The sequence below is a fragment of the Opisthocomus hoazin genome, chromosome 7, assembly GCF_030867145.1.
Source record: "Opisthocomus hoazin isolate bOpiHoa1 chromosome 7, bOpiHoa1.hap1, whole genome shotgun sequence".
In the NCBI taxonomy this organism is placed as follows: Eukaryota; Metazoa; Chordata; class Aves; order Opisthocomiformes; family Opisthocomidae; genus Opisthocomus; species Opisthocomus hoazin.
In genome coordinates, this window is record NC_134420.1 from 11,491,019 (window position 1) to 11,511,296 (window position 20,278).

Here is a 20,278-nt window from a genome sequence, read left to right on the forward strand (position 1 = left end):
TTATGTAGACAACTCGCGCAAAAAGAGAGTCCCTGCCTCAGAATTTGCTGTCGGGGGCTAAGGCAAAACACGAGAGAGAAATAACTAGCTAAACCAGAAGAATTCAGTCTAGGCTGCCAAATTAATGTTACAGGTGCTCCTAGCAGTGAGACGTCGTTGCCAGATGAACTAGCGCTAGATAGGGGCACATTACAGAGCTCGCAGAGCTCACAGGGACATAAGGGTGATAAAGAGTTGAACCTTCCTAGAGCAATTCCTCCGACAGAGTCCATGGAACATGCGTGCTCATACCAGCAGAGTCAAAATGAAGGTACTGGAGACACGGCCGAGAGACACTGGGTTCAAAAGGGAGGTGGTGTGAGCGGGACAGCCGGCCCGTCGGCTTCCCACAGGAGAAAGTGGAGAGCCAGGGGAGGCCGAGAGCTGGGCAAGCAGCACCGAGGCCAAGAAGGCAAGGCCAGCCACAGTATTTTAGACAGACATTTTGGGGTAAAGCTGGAGGTGCGATCTATCATTTAGCTTGAACTTTTTCAGGAGGCCTAAGTGTGTAATTCAGTATTAGCTAATTTAAGAAGAGTAGTGAGTAGTCAGTGGGGATTAGATATCAATATGAGTAGAACTTCAACCAATAAAAGAAACCAACAGAGGCAACATGTTGACTTAGTTCTTAGATAGGCTAATCAGATCTTCAAAGACCAGAAAACTTCAGGGCTTTTCTCAAGTCAACAAAAACAGTTCAAGAACAAACTAACCACAAGTAGTTGGTTAGTTAAGATTAAGATTAGATGGCATGAATCGTACCTGACTGTTTTACATAGATGGGGCTTATTTTGTTAGGGACTAAGGTAACAGAAGCAGGATTGTGCACTCCACCTGCACCCAGGGAAAGGTTTCATCTGCAGGTATTCTGCAGCCTTGTCTGAATTCCTCCTCAGTGTTCTAGCAAATAACTTTTACATTTATTTAAGAATCTTTATTTTGGTTTTCATTTTATATCCCTGTAATCTCCAGTTTCATGTCACTGTCACGCAAATTTCCTTCACCATATCATTAGTACGTTGTTCCTTATTTACTCATTGTACTGAGTGCACAACGTAACGAGGGAAGCTCCTTCTAATTACTCTGCCTATTACTGCAAAATCCTATCTCTGGGGTGACCGCCCTGAACTCTCTGGTTTGCAGTGACTACCTGGGGTAAACAGCAGAAAAGAGTCACTGCGCTCAAGGTGCAAGACAAGGACCGGGAAATTGCTATGCTGGGCTTAAGGTCGGGTGGTTGAGGCGGTGCAAAAAGAGAAGTCTATTCCTTTTACACCTCCTGCACTGTTAGGTAGGAAGAGGCCCAAAAGTGTGATGTCCAGATGTGTCACCAGGACTGAGGCCAGATGCTCACCCATTCCCAGCATCAGGCTGTATTTCACAGGAGATACAATCTGTATGAACCAACAAACCTCTGTGAAGCAAAGCAACACTTTGCTTTGTACTCCGTAACTGTGATGCTTTGCGAAGGCAACTCCATAATTGCCAAATGTCTTCTTGCAAGATCTCAGACCTTTCCCTCCCACTTTTTTGTAATCAAACCTCATTACCTTTATCACAGGGAAAACCATGCTGCTGAGAAGCCTCAAGCAGAACTAAATGGGAAAGGGCAAGAGGAGTACTCTTTCTGGCTACAAGAACTAAGCAGCTTTCCGCCGTAGTCATCCTCAATGGAAGTGCTTGTCTCTGGTCTTCCCATTTCCCACCTTTCCTTTCCACACTAGATTTAATGTCTAAACAAAATACCCTTTTTGCTGCCTCCAGCAACATGCCAACTTCTCTTTATATGCATTTACAGGCCCACCATCCCTTCTGGCATCAAATCCTCACCTTTGCTTTCAAGCTGCCACATGTCATTACATCTGTCTGCTTTCCTTCTCTGGTTTCCCTCAACTCCTTTCACTCATATCCCTGGTTTCCTTTGTTGATTCTCCTTGCAGTGCTTTCTCACCTGTACTTATTTGTCCAACACAAATTCATAGTCCTCTTGTACTCACATTACAATCCAATTCCACCAAAACATGGACTGTCACTGGACACTGATGCTAGGGTGCACTCAGTAGCTTACAGTGCTGAGCAAGCTATCAATGATTAAATGATAACGAAGGGAGAAGACAAGAGAAAGGACGGGAACAGGGGAACAGTTAAATAAAGCGTGAGAGAGGGTACTGCGAGTAAGCAATAGCCATGCAACATGAACATAACCTGGGAGAAGCTGAACTTTCAGAGTAGGATGAGGTAGCAGATGATAAGGAGAGAGTGGATACTGATTCAGATGTGGATACATCATTTAAAAGAAAAGGACAAAAATACAAAAATTAATCTGTTTTCATATTAATAATCTTGAAGTTACTAATAGGGTCAAAAAGATTGTCAGCAACCTTTGTGAGCTTTACACTAGTAATAAATGACTGTTTAGAACAGATTCTCAACACCCCCCATAAAAACGGGAACAACATCCTTTTTTCTGAAGAAATGTCCTATTGGGGTGAAATAAATTAAGGGCAGCGAGCTGACAGTTTAGGAACTAACTCTCATGACCAATTACACAGCCATCTTCTGTTTTTCCTATACATATTTCTAGCTGAGTGGCACCGGTGTGAGGTTTATTACTAGAACGGCATTCATCATGACTCTCGCTACATGCAAACACTGCCCCTGGCACCTCCCCTCTGCCTCGCTCACTCGATGAGAGAGAAAATCCAGTGGCCTATTTTAATGCCATGGCTCAGGAAGGCATTCTCACCGCATTTTTAGTGTATAACTCAGAAGGATGTTAGCACAGTATATTTTTTTAATCTCTAAGTTAATACAACAGAGAATTGTATTAAAAGACCATTATGTTGGAAGGCACAGCGAGGTTAGGAAATGTTGAAGTTGCCCGCACATCCTGACTGCTGAACTGCATCATGATACAGTCTTCAGCTACTCGACTGCACGCTCGCCCTCTGAGCATCCATACAATATTTCTTTGTCTTCATTATTCAGTGTGGCCCAGTCCCTATTTCCTGCACATTACTCAAAACCTGTGCTGAACACAGAATGATTAATTTTATAAAGGTTTTCTCCATGGCATTATCTTGATTGTTTATAAATGGCCACGAGTTTGATTTCTCAATGACCAGCTGAGGTGCAGGGATGGTATCACCCTACACCGAGGCAAGAGTGTTAGATGTGTGCACTGCTTGTAGGAGATCAAGCAAAGAAGGCTAGCACTTGAATTTTCAAAGTCATGAGTACAACACAGACCTTGATGATCCAAAGAAGATCTCTACTGGCTTTAGATACATCTTTGAGCATTCAGCATGCCTGAAAATCAGTTTCCACATGGAGAAAAACCAGAACATACAATATGTCAACGACCGTATCACAAATCTCTGCTGCTTCCATGTCTAATATAAAGTCTGAGGCTTGTCATTCTCTGTGGGAACCGAAAACAGGCAAATGAGGTGACATTCATTTTGCCAGCAGGTTTTGCAAGTATTTATTATGCAAAGTGGATTGGTGAGACAAAGGTCCTCTGTTCACGCCCAAGTTTTGCAAGGAAATGTATTTAGTGGTCACAGACTCTTAACCTCCAAGCCCTATTCCTCTGCAGCCACATTTCTTCTGTCCTTACGCTTGTCCTGTTCCCACCTCTCACATACCCGTCTCTGCTCTGTGCCTTCATCCCTACATTTTCCTGCCGGCTCCTTATCCCAAATGCTCCCTCTTCCCACTGCCTCCCATTTTTGACCCTACATTCTCAACTGCCTTTTGCAGGCTCCTGGTGCCTGCCATGTTTCAGCTCCCAGTTCTCTGCTGTCTCCTGTTCCTGACCTCTTTGCACAGCCAGCCCTCAAATGCTTGGTCTAAAGTTCCCATGCCTGCGTTTAAGCCTCATGGATTTCTCAACGGATTTCTTCTGCAGTACAGCACAGCTCCTGCTCAGTGGTTTATCCCTTCTACACCCAGATTTGAGAAAAGAGAATCTCCCTCATTCCCAGATTCCAGTTCTAAAGCTGGTGCCACAGAAACTTTTGGCAAGATATGAAGTCTTGGGTACGTACAAGGTGGAGAGTATTTCACGTTACATAGATAAACTTTGACTGAAAGCAATAAACACCAGAAAAATCTAATCATAAGCAGTGATTCCAGACCAACCTTCTCTGGTTTCACCATCAACCTATCCACCCTGTAATTAGACCTTGAATGCACTCCTTTCATTGAGGTTTTAAAAGACAAATTTAAAGTGTTCAGATGATAACTGTTGCTATGAAAAGCAGTACACCACAAAAAAACCCCCAACAAATTAATGAGTAGAAAAAACTTCAGTGTAAGCATAAGGTCCAGCCTGGAGATTTGATGATCCTTTTGGATGAACCTGTAACATCGCTAACATGATTTTGTAAATGGAGTAAGAAAAATCTGATGTATCAATGACATCACAACTAGATCAATACACAACATCTCAACCTTCTGTTCAAATTTTTTTTTTTTCACTTTTGCTCACAGCTGATACGAACAGATATAACTTCTGGAACAGAGAAGGCAGAGGGAAAGCAGATGTGCTCCAGCAACCAAAAAATGTTTAAGAAAAACCCAGCACCCTCCCAGGCTCACAGCTGTCCTGCTGCACATTCAGTTCAAACCCTGCATGGTCTTGTCTGCTTACGTGTGGACTGATTGCAGAGCTCTACTTGTAATATTCACATTTGGCGAGAGTTCAGCATCTGAAACACTAAAAAGTGGTCTCCGTTTCCACGGCTTGCCCGTTTTTTCCGGGACCACTAGATGGCATGTCCCCATCCACCAACGAGGGCTCTGCTACCTGCCCAGCAGCTGTGTCCGCCTTCGCACCTCGTCTGCCACACAGGCTTCTTGCGGAGCCGTCAGCAAGAGCGGCTCTGGGCCAGCGTCCTACCTGAAGGATGTACGGCTTTGCACCTCTAAATGGCAACAGAAGAAATTTCCACAAGCAGCCCAGAGGGTGCTAAATACTAAACACAGGCCTTATTGACAAGACAGGTTCTCCACGTCATGTCTTACTCACCCAGAATTTTACGAGGAAGAAAGCGTTTTGGGGCCCCTTCCCAAACAGTTCCTTTAGACCGCCCTTCTTTTCAGGAAATTTGTCATAAATCTGACGAATGTCCACCGATTCAAGCAACGGGTCACTGTAAGAATGGTTAGCGTGTCCAATGTGTACGAAGAGGTGTTTATTGTACTGCAAGAAAGAAACAGGAAAATCAGTGCTGTACAAAAAGAGTAAAGGTTTATTAAGGCATGGGTCTGCAAGTGCTCCTGCAGAGGGTAGCGCTCTTTGATGGATTAAATGACTCGCACATTACTCCTGGGACTATGATTTTCTGCAGTATGATTTCCATGAACAACTTGGTGATTGTGTCGTAGCCCCTTGTCAACAAGGGTCAACATCAAAAAACCTGTCTCCCTACTACAAACCACAAAACATGGTCATCTTCAAGGAGTAATTTACACTGAAAGGCCCAGCGGCAGCATGGTGATAAAGAGCCCTTCGCAGAGCATAATAAGACTAATACGCTCACGAGGAAAGCCTATTTCTGCCTCTTTAAACCGTGCCTTTTAGTGCCCCGTGTCCTCAGAGCCTGAATTTCTGCTAGTGCCCCAGAGCCCACACATATACACCTCCTGTTTGTCTATTAAAATCCCCAAACCTCTATCTATAGCATATGCTAATGCCCCTTAACTAAAAGAGATGGAAGCGTTTTTCTTTTAACTCTAGAATGACAATAATGAGAAGGCCAGTTACGCTGTGTTGCTGTTACTATAGAAGTGGTCCTTATTGTATGTCTTCCAGTATTTTGACCCATGTAATATTAAAGAGCCAAACTTCTAGCACTTCCCTCAGGAGCTAGCTCTATAGATGACCACTGTTGCCAAAACACATTCAGCTTCAATTTCCTGTTTCTTAACTTTATCCCATCACATCTCATTATAATCACAGGAATCACCTCAGCAAACCCTTTCCTGCCTGGGGGAAACCCTTGGCCCAGTGAAGTCCACAGCAGCCCCCTATGGGGTCCAATATGGTCTTTTAGGGGCTGCCATTTCTCCAAGATGAGAGCACCTTCCAGCTCCTGAAATGAAAGAGCAAGGATGAACCCTGAAGACCCTCTGCTAGTCAGTCAGCAGCTCACAGCGTCGTGTGAGCAGGCTGAAGGAGCTCAAGAGCAGCAGGAGTAAACATTTTTTAACCATGCAGATGACAAAACATTTTGCTAACTCAATTAAAGTAAAGCTGATATGCAGTCAATGCGCACTAGAAAACCCTGTCATATTGAACAGATGCTGTATATAAGGGGAAATTCCCAAAAGCTAAGCACAAATAAAATATTTAAAACCCCAAAGCAGGCTTCATTTAAGCTATTTTGTTCACAATATACCTGCCGAATGAACAAATTGAAATGACAAATCTAAAATAATCGGACATCCACTCAGAGCCTTCCTTTGGTGTAAGCAGAGTCTTCCCTAGCAGATGTCCAAAACTCTGGGGAAAAGGAAATGGGCTGGCTAGATTTCTGCACTTAGGAAATTAAATTGAAATCTATTTAAAAATCGTCTAGCACAGTGAAATCTGAATTTAGAATCAGAGAACAGTCATCTGTGTATGGGGCCAAAAACGAGATACGTTCCATGCTTTTTACAGAGTTGTATTTCTTTCTTAATTTTGTGGAAGGAAAAAAGAACACGTAACACTTTATTAAGGTGTTTGCACAAGCAAGTCCAAGTCTGAGAGCATCGGTTCCATGGATTTTCCTTGCAGCTCTCTTCCAAAATCACGCCATCCCAGCTTCTTCTGTGCACATGTGGAAAACTTGCCAAGCCTTTACTTAGTGCATGTGAAGCCCAAAAGGGGCAGAGCTGATCCAAAGAAGCTTTCTACCATGAAGAGGAAAACAGGTATGGCAGAGAAATAAATGGGCGGTGGGGAGCTGAATGCATGCTAGCAGGAGTGAGTGTGCCCATGAACGTGTGTCAGCTAGCCCTCATCCAGCGCTGGTCTAACTTGCACGCTGATCATTTACACACGATACAGGAGATCCTTGTACTGGTTGGCAAACATGAGTGACTACCATAACAGTGTCCACAGCCAGATTTAGCATGTTACTTTATGCAGTAGTGGCAGAAGTGGACTAAGGCGACATTTTAACATGACACAACAAACAAAACAAAGAATGCAAAATAATCTGAGAAAGCATCATGGCTCCAACTTTTGTTTTTTTGACACTTGTCACATATTTAGCTTGCAATACTGTGAGTAAATAACTAAAAGTCATGCTGAACATTTCTTACGTCTCTTGCTGCCTACTGAAAAACTTATACCTCAGCAAAATGTATCAGCACCCTTGGCCAGGAATACACGAAAGCGAGTCCAGAAACCTGCTCCTGCTGCTTTCCTAAGCTACCAGGGGTGAAGTGCAGGAGGACAGGGCATGGGCTGGGGCACCGAATGTGGCTATTGATGGAAGCCTATCTGCGATCAGGCAAACCTCTCCATTTTTCAAGTAGAATGATGCGAATTCCCCAGTAGAGGTAAGCACTTCGGCCTCCTCTGAAAAATTAAACCGAAACATTTCCCTTCCCTCAGCACCCCCGTAGCCTGCCCAGGAGTGCCCAGGAGTTGTGAGCTCCCTGGGGATGTGAGATGCCCCAAAGCACCTCTCTGCTCTCCCTCGTTCAGAGTAAGGGCTTGAAAAACCATCCCCACCATGAATGACCAGGTTATTATTTATTTGGCGATTTTTTCCTCTCAGCCTTCTCTGCTGGAGTTGTTCCAGGTTGTACAAATAACCACATTTTTAAAAGAATAGAACTGAGGGCTCAGGTCGTCCAGCGCCCAGGAAAGTGTCCTCCCCAAAAGGGAGGTGTCTGTGTGTGTGTGTGTCCATCTCCCAGGCCCAAAGGTGGCTGTGGAGTGAAGGAGGAAGGGAGAGCTATAAGTTACAGTTCACCCTGTACCTTATTCTGCAAACCAGGAAAATATACAAATTGCTCAGTATCCAAACTTTAGTAAAAGCAAACACATTTATAGGAATATGGACCATGAACTCTTAATATCATTTAAATATAAAAGCAAAGTTAAAGGCAGCTGTAAAGCTACCACTGTTGTCTTCAGAGCTCGCCAAAGTACCAGATGCTGCTGCAGCAAAATTTCCGAGTGGGTACAGTAGGCCAGATGGTATGACATCACCTGACAACATTCTTGGGACAGAAATGTTTATTTTGATATTGCAATGTGTGATTATTTTCTCCTTATGTTGCTGCAATTCCTATGCTAAGTACAATCATTACTAACTTAATTAGATATGGCGAACTACGAACTAACAAATGATAATGTAATATTATGAGCAGGGTAAATGGATACTGAAATGATCCCTATAGTTTTCATACAAACATACCCCATGACAGGAATTTATGCATAGATAAAAGCAAAGAAGCTAAGTTTTACCCTGTATTTTTGAGCCCATTAGTGTCTGAAAAGCTTAAAAACATCCTCATTATACTGGGAAATCACTGTTCTTTCAGACTGAGTATTCCAGAGTCACTAAAGTACATTAGATGCTGAGGAATTTATTCCTGCTACAGCATTTAAAGGATTTGCATCCAGCATCAGGGTAATAATTGTGCTTTAGATGCTGTAAACTATCACGGGTCAAGTCCTGTATTTACTGAGGATAAAAACTACATAAAAATACAAAGAACATTTTCAGCTATGTCTTTGGCGTCTGCATTACACAACATGCCCTGGAGATGGCTACCTCTTACTGAGCTCCTTCCCTTAAAAAAATTCTAACTATCCAAAGAATGCAGTAAAGCCATGAAATATGACTGTTGTCAAATAATACCACGAGAAAAATTATAATCCACTTAGGAATTTAAAAGAACCAAGACAAATTGCCAATGGCAGGGGATGCAAGCATTTAAGCTGGTGCAGAACAAAGACAAATCACCTACACTTGTTTTATCAGCCAGCATATATATTTGTAACAGCTCCTCACCAATTTTGTGCTTATATTCTACAGCAACAGCCTTTCTGGTCCATGAAACGCACATCTGCAAATTGCTACAGCTCTCTCTGCCACACCCCTGTGCTTCCCCACAGCTGTGGAGCAAACACCAAGCCTTGACAAGCCTCTGTAGGACCTGAAAGGTGGTTGTAGTGAGGCAGGTGTTGGTCTCTCCTCCCAGGTAACTTGCGATAGGACGAGAGGCAATGGCCTCAAGTTGCGTCAGGGGAAGTTTAGATTGGATATTAGGAAAAATTTCTTTACTGAAAGGGTAGTCAGACATTGGAATAGGCTGCTCTGGGAGGTGGTGGAGTCACCATCCCTGGAGGTGTTCAAAAAACGTGTAGATATGGTACTTCAGGACATGATTTAGTAGGCACGGTGGTGTTGGGTTGATGGTTGGACTTGATGATCTTTGAGGTCTTTTCCAATCTTAATGATTTTCTGATTCTATTTTAAGTTTTTTATGAAACAGTGGTGGCCAAGATACAGATAGCAGTGAAGCCAACCCTCTCACACTCCTGACGAAAGTGAGCTGGGCATGCAGAGCTGCTGGGGTACCCGCTCCCTGGCTGCTCCTGTCCATCGGGGCTGCGTGGCCCTACATAACCATACTGAGCAGCATGTGGAGGGTGAGTAGCTCCCCAGGCCCTGATGAGGCTGGGTGACATGGATGCGGAGCCAGGTGGAGGGCAGGTGGCTGGAGAGAGGGCCTTTGACAGCTGCTTCTCTGAGGATGACCTTGCTGACCCTGACTGCAAGGGCGCTGCACCCAGGGGCCCAGCCGTGATTTCAGCCCCCTGAATCACCCTCGCACGCCTGGGAGTCATCCCCGCACAGCGTCCTCTCAAACAGCCCTGGTCCCGCAGCGGGACAAAGAGCTGGTGGCTTGCTGGACCCCGCACTCCCACGGGAGGGCTGAGCAGGACAGGGAGGTGGCAGCACTCACAGCTTTGACTGCCCTGCACAGCCTAACAGCAGCACCTTGGTAGAGCTGGGCAGCTTCGTGAGATCTGTAGGTTCCTGCAAATCTCAAGCACAACAACGATGAGGGTGAGGCCATCTATATCATTACTTGCAGCAACAAAACCCTACAAGAAAACACCATGGGGAGCGGCTGGCAGCTTAAACAGCTCACAGTCTTGTGTGCCCAAACTCCACCAGCCAAAGGAGAAGTACATTAAAAAGGCTCTGCTGCAGGTCTTCTCTCTTCCTGACATGGAGAGACAGCCTCTCGGCTCTCTTTGCACCCTATACATTCTGTACCGCAGGTGGCAAGGACCATCATCACAGCTCAGAGGGACAGGTGAGTGGAAGGCAGGGGGGACAGCCTGAGCTTTGGCTGACATGAGAGAGAGAAAACAGCACTGCTCAAGCGCCTGGCACCGTGCAGCGATTCCCTCTGCACCTCCACAGACCGGTCAACCCATCTTTTGAAAACGCACCGCTGCCTGTGTAGCAACCGCGCTTTTGGAGGAGAAAGGAGCCGGGTGGGTCGACTGATTAAAAACCAATCACTAGTATATCAGCAGTCTACACGCAGCTCTAACCTGCACCCTACCCAGCCTCAGCTCTGCTGTCTCGCTGTATCTTGTAAATCTGACGCTCTTTAATTTCCTGCTGATGTAAGAAATTCACTTTGTCTGCCAAGAAGTTTTCTTATTTCTATCAAAACACTAGTAACTGAATATTTCATTCCTGTTGCTGTTGTCCTCCACTGAAGCAGATTGGGAGTTATATTTATAACGTTTTAATGCTATAACTGGAGTCTGTACCAACTCCTTTTATTTAGGTTTTTAACATTTTCATGTGAAATGTTAATTGAACGTTCTGGGCTTGTATGCTACGATACAACTGCATGGTCAATCTAGTCTTTCAAGGACCTCCACCCATTCAGACTCCTGCCTGGATCTGCTCAGGGACTGAATCAGAAATGTGAAGTAAAAGGACATCTTTGGCTCCTTTATGACTACAGAAGTGGGGAGGTAAGTGATTAGTGAGGGCATTCCTCAGCTCTGACCCATTAATGTTGCCCAGCACTTCCCAGCTCCTACCACGAGAGTCCCAGTGTGAAACTGGGACTTGCTGGTTAGGCAAGGTGCTCACACAACATTTTCATCGGTTTTCCTGCAACGCTGAAGATGCATCTTTCATTTCTGGCCTGACAGATTTGAGACCCTGCGGTCCCAATTTCAGAAGTGTCGAGTGCTCAGATGGGGAAATTATGCCTGAATATAGGAAGCTCTCAATAATGTTAAGTATTCTGCAAAATCAGGCTCATGACAAATCAAAGTGGACCCTCAAAATCAGCGGCCCATTCATTCTTTTGCACCTGAACTTCTTGGTTTGTCAAATGTGAGTAATAATGCTCCTTCATCTAAAAAATGACTGCACTAATACATCTGTGAAATGCAAATGGGGAGAATTATTAATTCTGTTTGGAGGAGAGGTTAGACAGTGCACAGCGAGCAGGGCACGGGGCCACGCATTTCAACAACAGAAGAAAACAAACTACTGAATAGTTGCTTATCAAAGGAGGGCCATCTACATCTACAGTGAATGAGGCAGGGACAAATAAACATGTGAGCATGTAATTAACTGCTGCATCGTCGAGCAGACGCATGAGGATATTTCCCAACTTTTGAGAGCCTGGCTTCGCAGCTCAGCTAAGCGCTTTTGGGGTGGGGGAAGCTGCGGTGGAACGAGACAGGAGGACGCGGGGCAGAGGCGCAGCCAGGAACAAAGCCCCTTGGGGCAAGCGTGAGGACAGATGTTGGGGTTCAGCATATGGGCAGGGCAGGCAGCGTCAGAGGACCCACAGCTGTAGCCACCGCGCTGCTGATGCCACACGTCCCCCCACTCCTCCTCTTCCTCCTCCCTGCGGGAACAGCACAGCGCTGGGCAAGGCGCTGGGAGGCAGGGGGAGCCCCCTCACTGTGATGACCCCCCTGATTTTACGGCTCTCCTGGGCGCGTCGCAGGGGCTGTGTGCCTGGGCTCTGCTCCAGCTACCCCACAACCTCACTCACTCGCTCCTTCCCTCCTCCCCAGTGCCACATCTCCCTGGCCAGACCCGGTGCCCTGTGTAAGGTCAAGCAGCTACCCTTACCCCGGCTATTTTCGGTGCCCAGGCTTTGTCGGAGCATGGGCTGGGACACGGGTCGGGCTGGGGCACCGGCACCAGCAGCAGGGCCCTGCAGAGGGAGCGACCATTGCTGCTGGCGCTGGCACTCCTCTTCAGTTACGCAAAAGCAGCACTTTTAATTTTGCTGTGAAATTTCCGACAGCAGCGGTGGGTTTTGAGAAGAGAGTGTGTGTGTGAAGGCAGCGGTGAGCGAGCATGGTCAGGCCCTGGCAGTCTTTCCACCCATCCTCAGCGCTCAATGTGGGTTGACTTCAAGGAACAAATTGTGCTCGGTCCCCCTATCCACTCCACCACATTCTCACCCCGGAACACTCCCTTGAAGAGCCCATGTCCTGAACCCTACAGCTGGGCTGGGGGAGGTGGCCCAGGCTGCCCACCACATCTCCATGTGGTCCCCAGTGAACGTCACCAGCCAGGAGGTCTGCTGCGACGCCACAGCTTCAAGATTGGAGCCTGTGTCAATACTGGACCCCCTTAAAGTGGTTTCTTGGCACTTCTAACTATGGACACCTGAATATGAACATTTTACAGAGTAGGATGTTCACTTCCCTGGGCCAGCACATAGTTGTCCTGCACTGCAAAACAAATGACCCTTGCACTTCGTTAAATTTTGTCTGAATTTAGATTAAAATGACCTCAAATCCTGAGTCTGCCACTCCAAGATGTTCATCCAAATGTGGGTTGGCTTCCTTGTCCTTTCACATCACAAAGATGCTAAACCAAGGACTTCCTTATGACTGAAATGCTGAACTGCTTTTTATACTGTTTACAGGGAATACAGAAAGGATAAGCAATGCTTGTAACAATGGACATTGTTCAAAAATGGAGGGCTTCTTTTGAAAAGATCTCATTTATTTTTCATCACTTAGGTGGTTTGATTAACTTTGGTGAATTTTACTGCATTTGGCTAATGATGGCAGGCTGGTTTTATGGCCCTTGAGCAATTGCTTTCACTTTCTGGTTCTCAGGCACAATTCTCCCTGGGCTCACAAAGCCCTTTTACAACAACAATAAAACCTGAATTAAAACATAAAGAATATTTTATTTTTTCACCACTTTTTAAAATACATTTTGAAATTTGGACCTAACACAATCTGACAGTTCGGATAGGTGGATTAATACTGAAAATGCCCATCAGCCATACTCTTTATAGACCTATATAGATATTTTAGATATAAAGCTGTCTGAAGTGCTCACTGTTGAAATGAATGTGGCAGCATGTGAGAAACCTCAAAGAAGAAGAGAAGAAAGGGCTTTTTTTGTTGGGTGGTGGCATGATTTTTTTTCCCTGATTGGAAAGAAATCTTGGGGGAAAAAAAAAAATTCATGTTACTATAATTTCAGTGTTATAGTCTTTGAATTTTATAGCTACTTGTGTAACTGTCAAATGCTTAGATCCCTTCTATTCTGCTTGCACACTCAGTTTGTATTTGTTAGGGATCATGGGATTAGTCAGTTTAAGCATTTGTCCTGAACTTTCACAGAACCACTACAGTAAAAATGGAATGCCCCCATTAAGGAAAACCTGTCCTGAAAGCAACAGATAGGTACATTAATTTGTTAATCTGTTGAGAATATAGCTATATAGGGTAGGCAATAATTAAAGGTAACTAAAATGCTGATGCTTGGACCTACAAGGGCAGCTTCTATGCTCCATTTAGGAATTGTACTTGAGCACAACATGCCACAAACGGAAAATACAGCTTGACATTTGTAAAATGAATTGATTTTCATGTAAAAGGAGGAGTAATTTTACCCCATCTTTAACTGCAGAGTCAGTATTCCAAGATTTTGCAACCGTGCCATCTTACGTCTCCCAGACTACCTTCTGCCATGCAGAGTTACAGTGAGGGTTGCTTATTGTTTCCTTTCTGTAATTCTTTCTTTTGTAAATGTAACAATTTTATGGCTAGGCAAGGGAAAAAAGTCAACAGCCCTCCACAAGTGACAGGACTCTATGGAGCATATTTCTGACCCACCAGAATGCCCACTCTAAATGACCATAACTGCCTGACATTGAGGGGCTTTTGTACTTTTGCACATCATTTGCCATTGGAAGAACCCCAGAAATGTTTAAGGCCCCACTGCTACAATGAATTCCCTGTGGGTGGACCTCTGTGTGCACGCACAGCCCCACTGAAGTTGGTGGGAGTCACCATGGGCAGACTGACCTGAATTTCTAATTGCTGTACAGGACTATAGACTGCAAGGGGCCTCCCAGGATCATCGAGTCCTGGCCATAGCCCCACATCAAATAAGCCTTTTTCAATAAACTTCGAGGTTACATTTTAGGGTAGAACTGGTCTATTTGCCCCCACTACTATGAGGCTTTCTGGCCTGGTTTTGGGTTGGGAGGGAGAGAAGGGTCATTTTATTTTTAATAAAAAATTGGAAACCCATTTGATCAAAATAATACTTTTTGTCATTTTCTGTTAGAAGTGTAATGAACATATCTTCTTTCAGAGGATACGTGAGAACTCTTATACAGCTCTCACGTAGCAGCATATACATATATTTGCTTCTGAGGTTACCAAAGGCATAAAGGTGTACAGGAGATGCTGCACCCACAGCACACGCCTACAGGACTTCATATGCACTTTGTGCAAAACACACACCTTGCCTGGCTTACTGATCTTGTTATTTAAAAAGTAATAAAATTGCATCCTTTCTATGCTGTGCAAACTGTATCTGCAATAAAATGTTGCACCGACACAAAGAAAGATGTACGAAACCACAAGCAGAATTCATATTTTCTTCAACTGCACTACATGAGGCTGGGGGTTGGCTCTCACCTCCAAGCAGAATGCGTGGCGCCCTGGGGACGGGGCAGGCTGGCAGGAGCAGGGCCCCTCTGAGCCGTCCCTGCAGTCTCTGCCGCCTCTGCCCAGTGCCTCGCCAGCAAGTGCCCTTCCGTGATTGTCCCGGGAACTGCTCATGCTGCCTGGGTTTTTTTTTCCCTGCCCTTGTTTAAGATCCAAATAGTCAAATTTACTCCAGTCTATCTAAACATTTCCCCTTCTCTTCACCCCCCTTTCACTGGCAGCAGCGGTGACATGCTGCCCACAGGGGCTCATCCCTCGGCTTCCCACAGCGCCCGCTTGGCCGGTCCAGGCTGTCCCCCACACAGCCCTCACCCAGAGCTGCCGCACTGCACTGGCAGCGTGGGTGTAAAGAATGATCTAAATTGGGTTTAATGCATCACTGGGAACTGATTTTTCTTCGTGTCTCATTTCTGCAATGATACAGCATGCGAGTAACTGTTTTTTTAAAAACGAGTCTGGGTAGTTTGATGCTCTTTCTTCTCTAGTAAACCTGCATAAATGCTCTGCATTTGAAAGGTAGGTTTCTCAGCAGTATGCTTACAAGCTGGGACAAGCGCCGGTGGGCCTCGCTGCACCCTCAGGAATTCCAAATAATATTACTTTACTCCAAAAAAGACCTTACACTATTTACAGGGCTGTCCTGGGTTATTGTTTTTCTGTTCAGGCCCCCACTCTTTCTCTGCAACATGAGTGGTCATGTTGCATTCCCCGGAGCCTGCACCCGCCTGAAAAACGAGGGTCCCAGCATGTCCCCAAGACTCTGGCCCACACACCGGGGCCACACTTGCTGTTAAGAGTGTGCTTGGTTTGAGGGAGATTTTTCTTAGAGGGAAAGACATAAAAGTTACTTAGCTGCTGAACTCTCATTCACTCTCTTTTACATAAAGCCATGCAGAAACACAGAGGCTCAACACCAGACAAACTCACGGGTTGTGCAAATAGTTTGCGTTAGAAAAACCTATGGAAACAGGATTATTGGGTGGTATACTGGCCAAACAGTAAACCAAAATACACTGAAATGCCATTTCATTCACATACAGCACAGTAATGCCGAGCATTACGTGGCCACATCCTGTTCTCCCGATAACCTTGAGGCACACACGTAACATCCTGGTGTGCGGCAATCTGGATGTGGCAGAGCCCATAAGTCAGCGGGACACGTTACATGGGGTCAGCAAGCCAAGGACTCCGAAAGCAGTGTATCGATAAGGCTGCCTGATGAGAAAACCTGAATGTTGTGTTTCTGCATCAGAAACAAAAACCACCGTCTGGATGTACTTGGGGCTGGGGATGGAGACGGTGTTCCAGCTGCGGATGAGTCCGGAGGGCGCTAAGATGAAGCTTTAGCTCACCAGAGCCAGGACTGGCAGGACAGCATGGAAATCAGGGCCAGGGGAAGGCAGGGGGATCCCAAGGAAACCATTCAGTATCTAACAGTCAGGTACGTGCTGAGGTAACTGTACCTGCTACCAAACATTTCCTCCCTCAAAGTTAATTCAACCTGGCAAAACGTGACATATAGCAAACCAACACACTGTCACATATTTAGTACTTGAATAGCTGAGATACGGTGTATTTTCACTGGGATCTTTATCCTCCAGGAGCATTCCTCTGTTGTAAGGTTTCTGGGCTATGTCTCCAATCTCCATGACGCAAGGTAAACACTCCCTTGATAACACCCTTGCCCAGAGCCCATAAATGCTATGGTTTCCAGTGCTGAATGATAAAGAACAAGTGATAGCTTCTCTCTGCTCCAAGCTACTGTATTTTACCAGGAACTGGAACAAGAATGGCCAATCTATATTACCCATTCATGACAGTATTTGCTTTTCAGAAACTATCTTACTAAAAATTCTCAGTTTCATGCTGAAAGAAGCTCTTTTGATTTATTTGCAGTGCATTAGAAACAGCGCTAGGCTACTAATAAACATTCATGGTAAATATATGATGATTAATATCAAGGTTCAAGGCTAACTGGAGTAAATTAAACACTACAGACAATTTTATAAACTACCCTTGCAGGTATAGTACACAGATTAAAAATCAAAAAAAAAAGAAAAAAAAATCCAAAAAATATCCAAACCTTGGATTGGATCCTAAGACATAATTAAAGATCAAGAAAGACTGAGTGATTGGACATTTAGACAGGTAACCTCAATTAAAAGAAAAACAAAAAAAATGATATAGTTAAGTGGCACATGCTTAGGAGGCTGGAAGCAAATGAAACAATCCTGATACTCAGAGGCTATCCCAAATGTCATATTTAAAACAATATGCACAGTTTCTGTGCAAGTCCTCAATTTTGTTTCTATTAGGCTTTAACTTAAAGTTGAAGTACCAAATTATTGCCAAAACCACAATGCAATTGGGTACAACTGCTAAACTAGGTCAACAATGAGACAGGTGCCCTAGCGAACCACACCTGCTTTCAGAGAGGCCTCTCGCTTCTGCAAACAGGGAAAAAGAGGGCAAGAAAGGAAAATACAGTAGTACAGTGAGCAGCAGCGAATGCAGAAACACCAGGTGTATTCCACCAGGCTTAACCCTGGAAAGCACCCTCAGAGGGTGGGGAGCAACGAAGAAAAGTTGAAGATTAGCGGGCACAAGGGCAACACTTACTGATTCGGGATCCCTCTGCTGTTCAAGGAAAGCCGAAAACTCCACCAGCCTGAGCTTGGTCGTACCAATCGATCGGCCCTGCCACGCAGGGACTGAGGGAGCTGGAGCTGACGTAGGCTCAAATCCTAAAATAAAGGAACCATTTTCACGAAGAAGTTGACAATTCCTCAGTTTATATTTTCTGAATTAAATATAATCAGGAATTATGCGTGTAGCCCTTGGATATTTACATTACTTTTAGCAAATAATGAATTCAGAATGAGTTAAAATTGGAAAAATACAGAACGATATGTAGAAAAAGAGGTCCCAAACCAGCAAGCTAATGATGGTGCAAATAAAAGATCCACTTCTTTGTTTCCTTGGGGCTGTAACTCACTGTAGAATTTTTGTTTAAACTACATACTAAATTATAGGGATTTATAGAGACTTCACGTAGACTTACAGCTGACCCTTCCTCAGAAACTGGCAGCGAGACTCACAGGAGATATTACTGCCTTGGGAGTCAAGAGAACTGGCCTCCATTTCTGGCTCCTAACGTGACACATGTTACAAGTAAATCACCTCTCTTTTTGCCTATTTCTTCTGCCACTCTCAATTCCCCTCTACTACTTAAGAGTACAAGGCTTCCAAGGCAGGGACTGTCTCTTACTATGTATTTGCACATCAGGTCTTTGACTTCTTTTGGAGCTTTTAGGTAGCATTATATTACAGATAATAATAAATAATTACTGTAGAGAGCTGAATCATACCCTAAAAAGAAAAAGAAGGTTTTAAATTGATAATAAAGAGAATGACATGATCTAGAGGGAGAAGGGATGTTAACCACCATCTCTAATTCACCTCAAGAGAAGGAATAAATGCTATCTCTTTCTCCTCATTGTGGAAAATTAGATGAGAAGGAAACAAAACAGTAAAGGAAGAAAGGAAAGGCAGAAGCTTGAAGGCAAAACTGATCTTGGGAGAGACACAGGCAGAAGGAAGGCAGAGGAGAGGCACCAAAGGTTAAAAAACAAAGATAATCCTGAACTAGGTTGAGAACCAGGGAGAGGTCACACGTAGTGTGTCTCCATATCCCATAACAGGAGTATGGTACCCGACTCCAATCCTCAAATTTAGGCAATGAAGGTGTGAGACTTGCATCAAATATGGAATTACAAACATGACTGGTTAGACATGAACAGGAATTCTAATGAAGCAAAAACTCATGCATGAGTTTTGACTGATTTAGAAATACTAATAATCCTATTCTGAGAGAAAACATGGAAGAATAAAAAAGAAGATGATTCAAAAGGTCTGCCTTAGGAAACAATCTTATAAACTAGGAACATCAAGAAAAAGGAAATAATCAGGGATGCAGAAAGACAGTCTTAGTTTTAAGCACTAAATAACAGCAAGTTAGAAAATCATAAAAAAAAATGGGTAAGAGTCAGAAAACTGACTGTTTGCAGTTCAAACAGAGTCAGAAGAATGGTGTCATTTGGGAAGCGAGATGTAAGATTAGTTATCATCTGCAAAGAAATAATGATTTTTCCTGAAATTAGCCATGAAACCAACTTGGGAAAAGGAGTAGGAAAGTAGTCATGGGAAGGGCTTGATCAATTTGGGCAACGGAAGTCAGAATAAACATTAGGTGCTTATCAAAGTGGTACCAGACAGAGCAGGACCTTCAGGAGGTAGAAGAGTTATCAACAACCAGATACAGAGACGTTTTATACTTGAGGATAAACATATATGGTTCTGGAAGAGATTTTAGCCTCAATTTAAAATAAATTAAGACTTATTCTCGTTACAGATGGAAGCAAGATTTAGCTATTAAAAAAGAAACATGCACCCCATTACTTATTTTTTACAAAGCATTTTCCTACAATATGGAATGCTGACTGGAGATCACGTATGACAACGCCTTGCATATATACTAGTGCTTCCTACCTCATATCTAAAAAATAAAAACAACAAAATAAAAACCAAACCCAATGATTTTCCTTTGTGTATAATCAGATAACACGACATTGGGACTGGTGTTTGGTTTGGCTACAGGGAATGTTAGATATGGAGTAGTGGCTCTGTCCGTCTCAGGGATTAATACATCACATTCAGTACACAATTCAAGTCTTTTTAAAGGAGAATATAAAGGAAATAATTACCTGAAATGGGAGCTGTGACTGATGGCTGTATAGGATAGGCCTGCTGAACGAATGGCTTTACGCTGGAATAAAGAGTACATAAAAATCATACATCATGCCATCCACAGTAAATTCCATTAGAGTCATACAGTATAAGAAAATACACGGTTAATGACTTTTACCCACAAACATATCACCTCCTTGCACAGCATATTTAACAGACAGACAGTAAACAGGTAACAGAGAGAGGGATGAGAATTACACCCAACATCTCAGAGCGAGGAGCTCGTCTGCACTCAATCACACAGCAGGAAACCTGACCCACCCATCACAAGTGCCACAGCTGATGTGGATGTTGATTGCTTTGACTCCAAATAAATCCAGAGGACACTGAGCCACAAGGGCACAAAGACTCCCACAGACCTCAAGGGAATAAGGTGGGGAGAAGCTGAAAAATAAGGCTATGAAACATTCCTCCAGAGACCACTGCAGGGCTGAAAAT

The 20,278-nt window shown here is 44.2% G+C and overlaps 1 protein-coding gene across 7 annotated transcripts in view; it reads right to left on the reverse strand.

Annotated features, from left to right (window-relative positions):
* TEAD1 (TEA domain transcription factor 1) overlaps positions 1 to 20,278 on the reverse strand; it is a 164,573-nt gene that overhangs the window by 14,833 nt on the left and 129,462 nt on the right. For all 7 annotated transcript variants that reach the window (XM_075425353.1, XM_075425352.1, XM_075425350.1 and 4 more), the window contains 3 exons: positions 19,798 to 19,859; positions 17,654 to 17,778; positions 5,072 to 5,245 (listed from right to left, as the gene is read on the reverse strand). In XM_075425353.1, the coding sequence (XP_075281468.1) occupies positions 5,072 to 5,245; positions 17,654 to 17,778; positions 19,798 to 19,859 (361 nt within the window). The remainder of the gene's footprint in view (positions 1 to 5,071; positions 5,246 to 17,653; positions 17,779 to 19,797; positions 19,860 to 20,278) is intronic.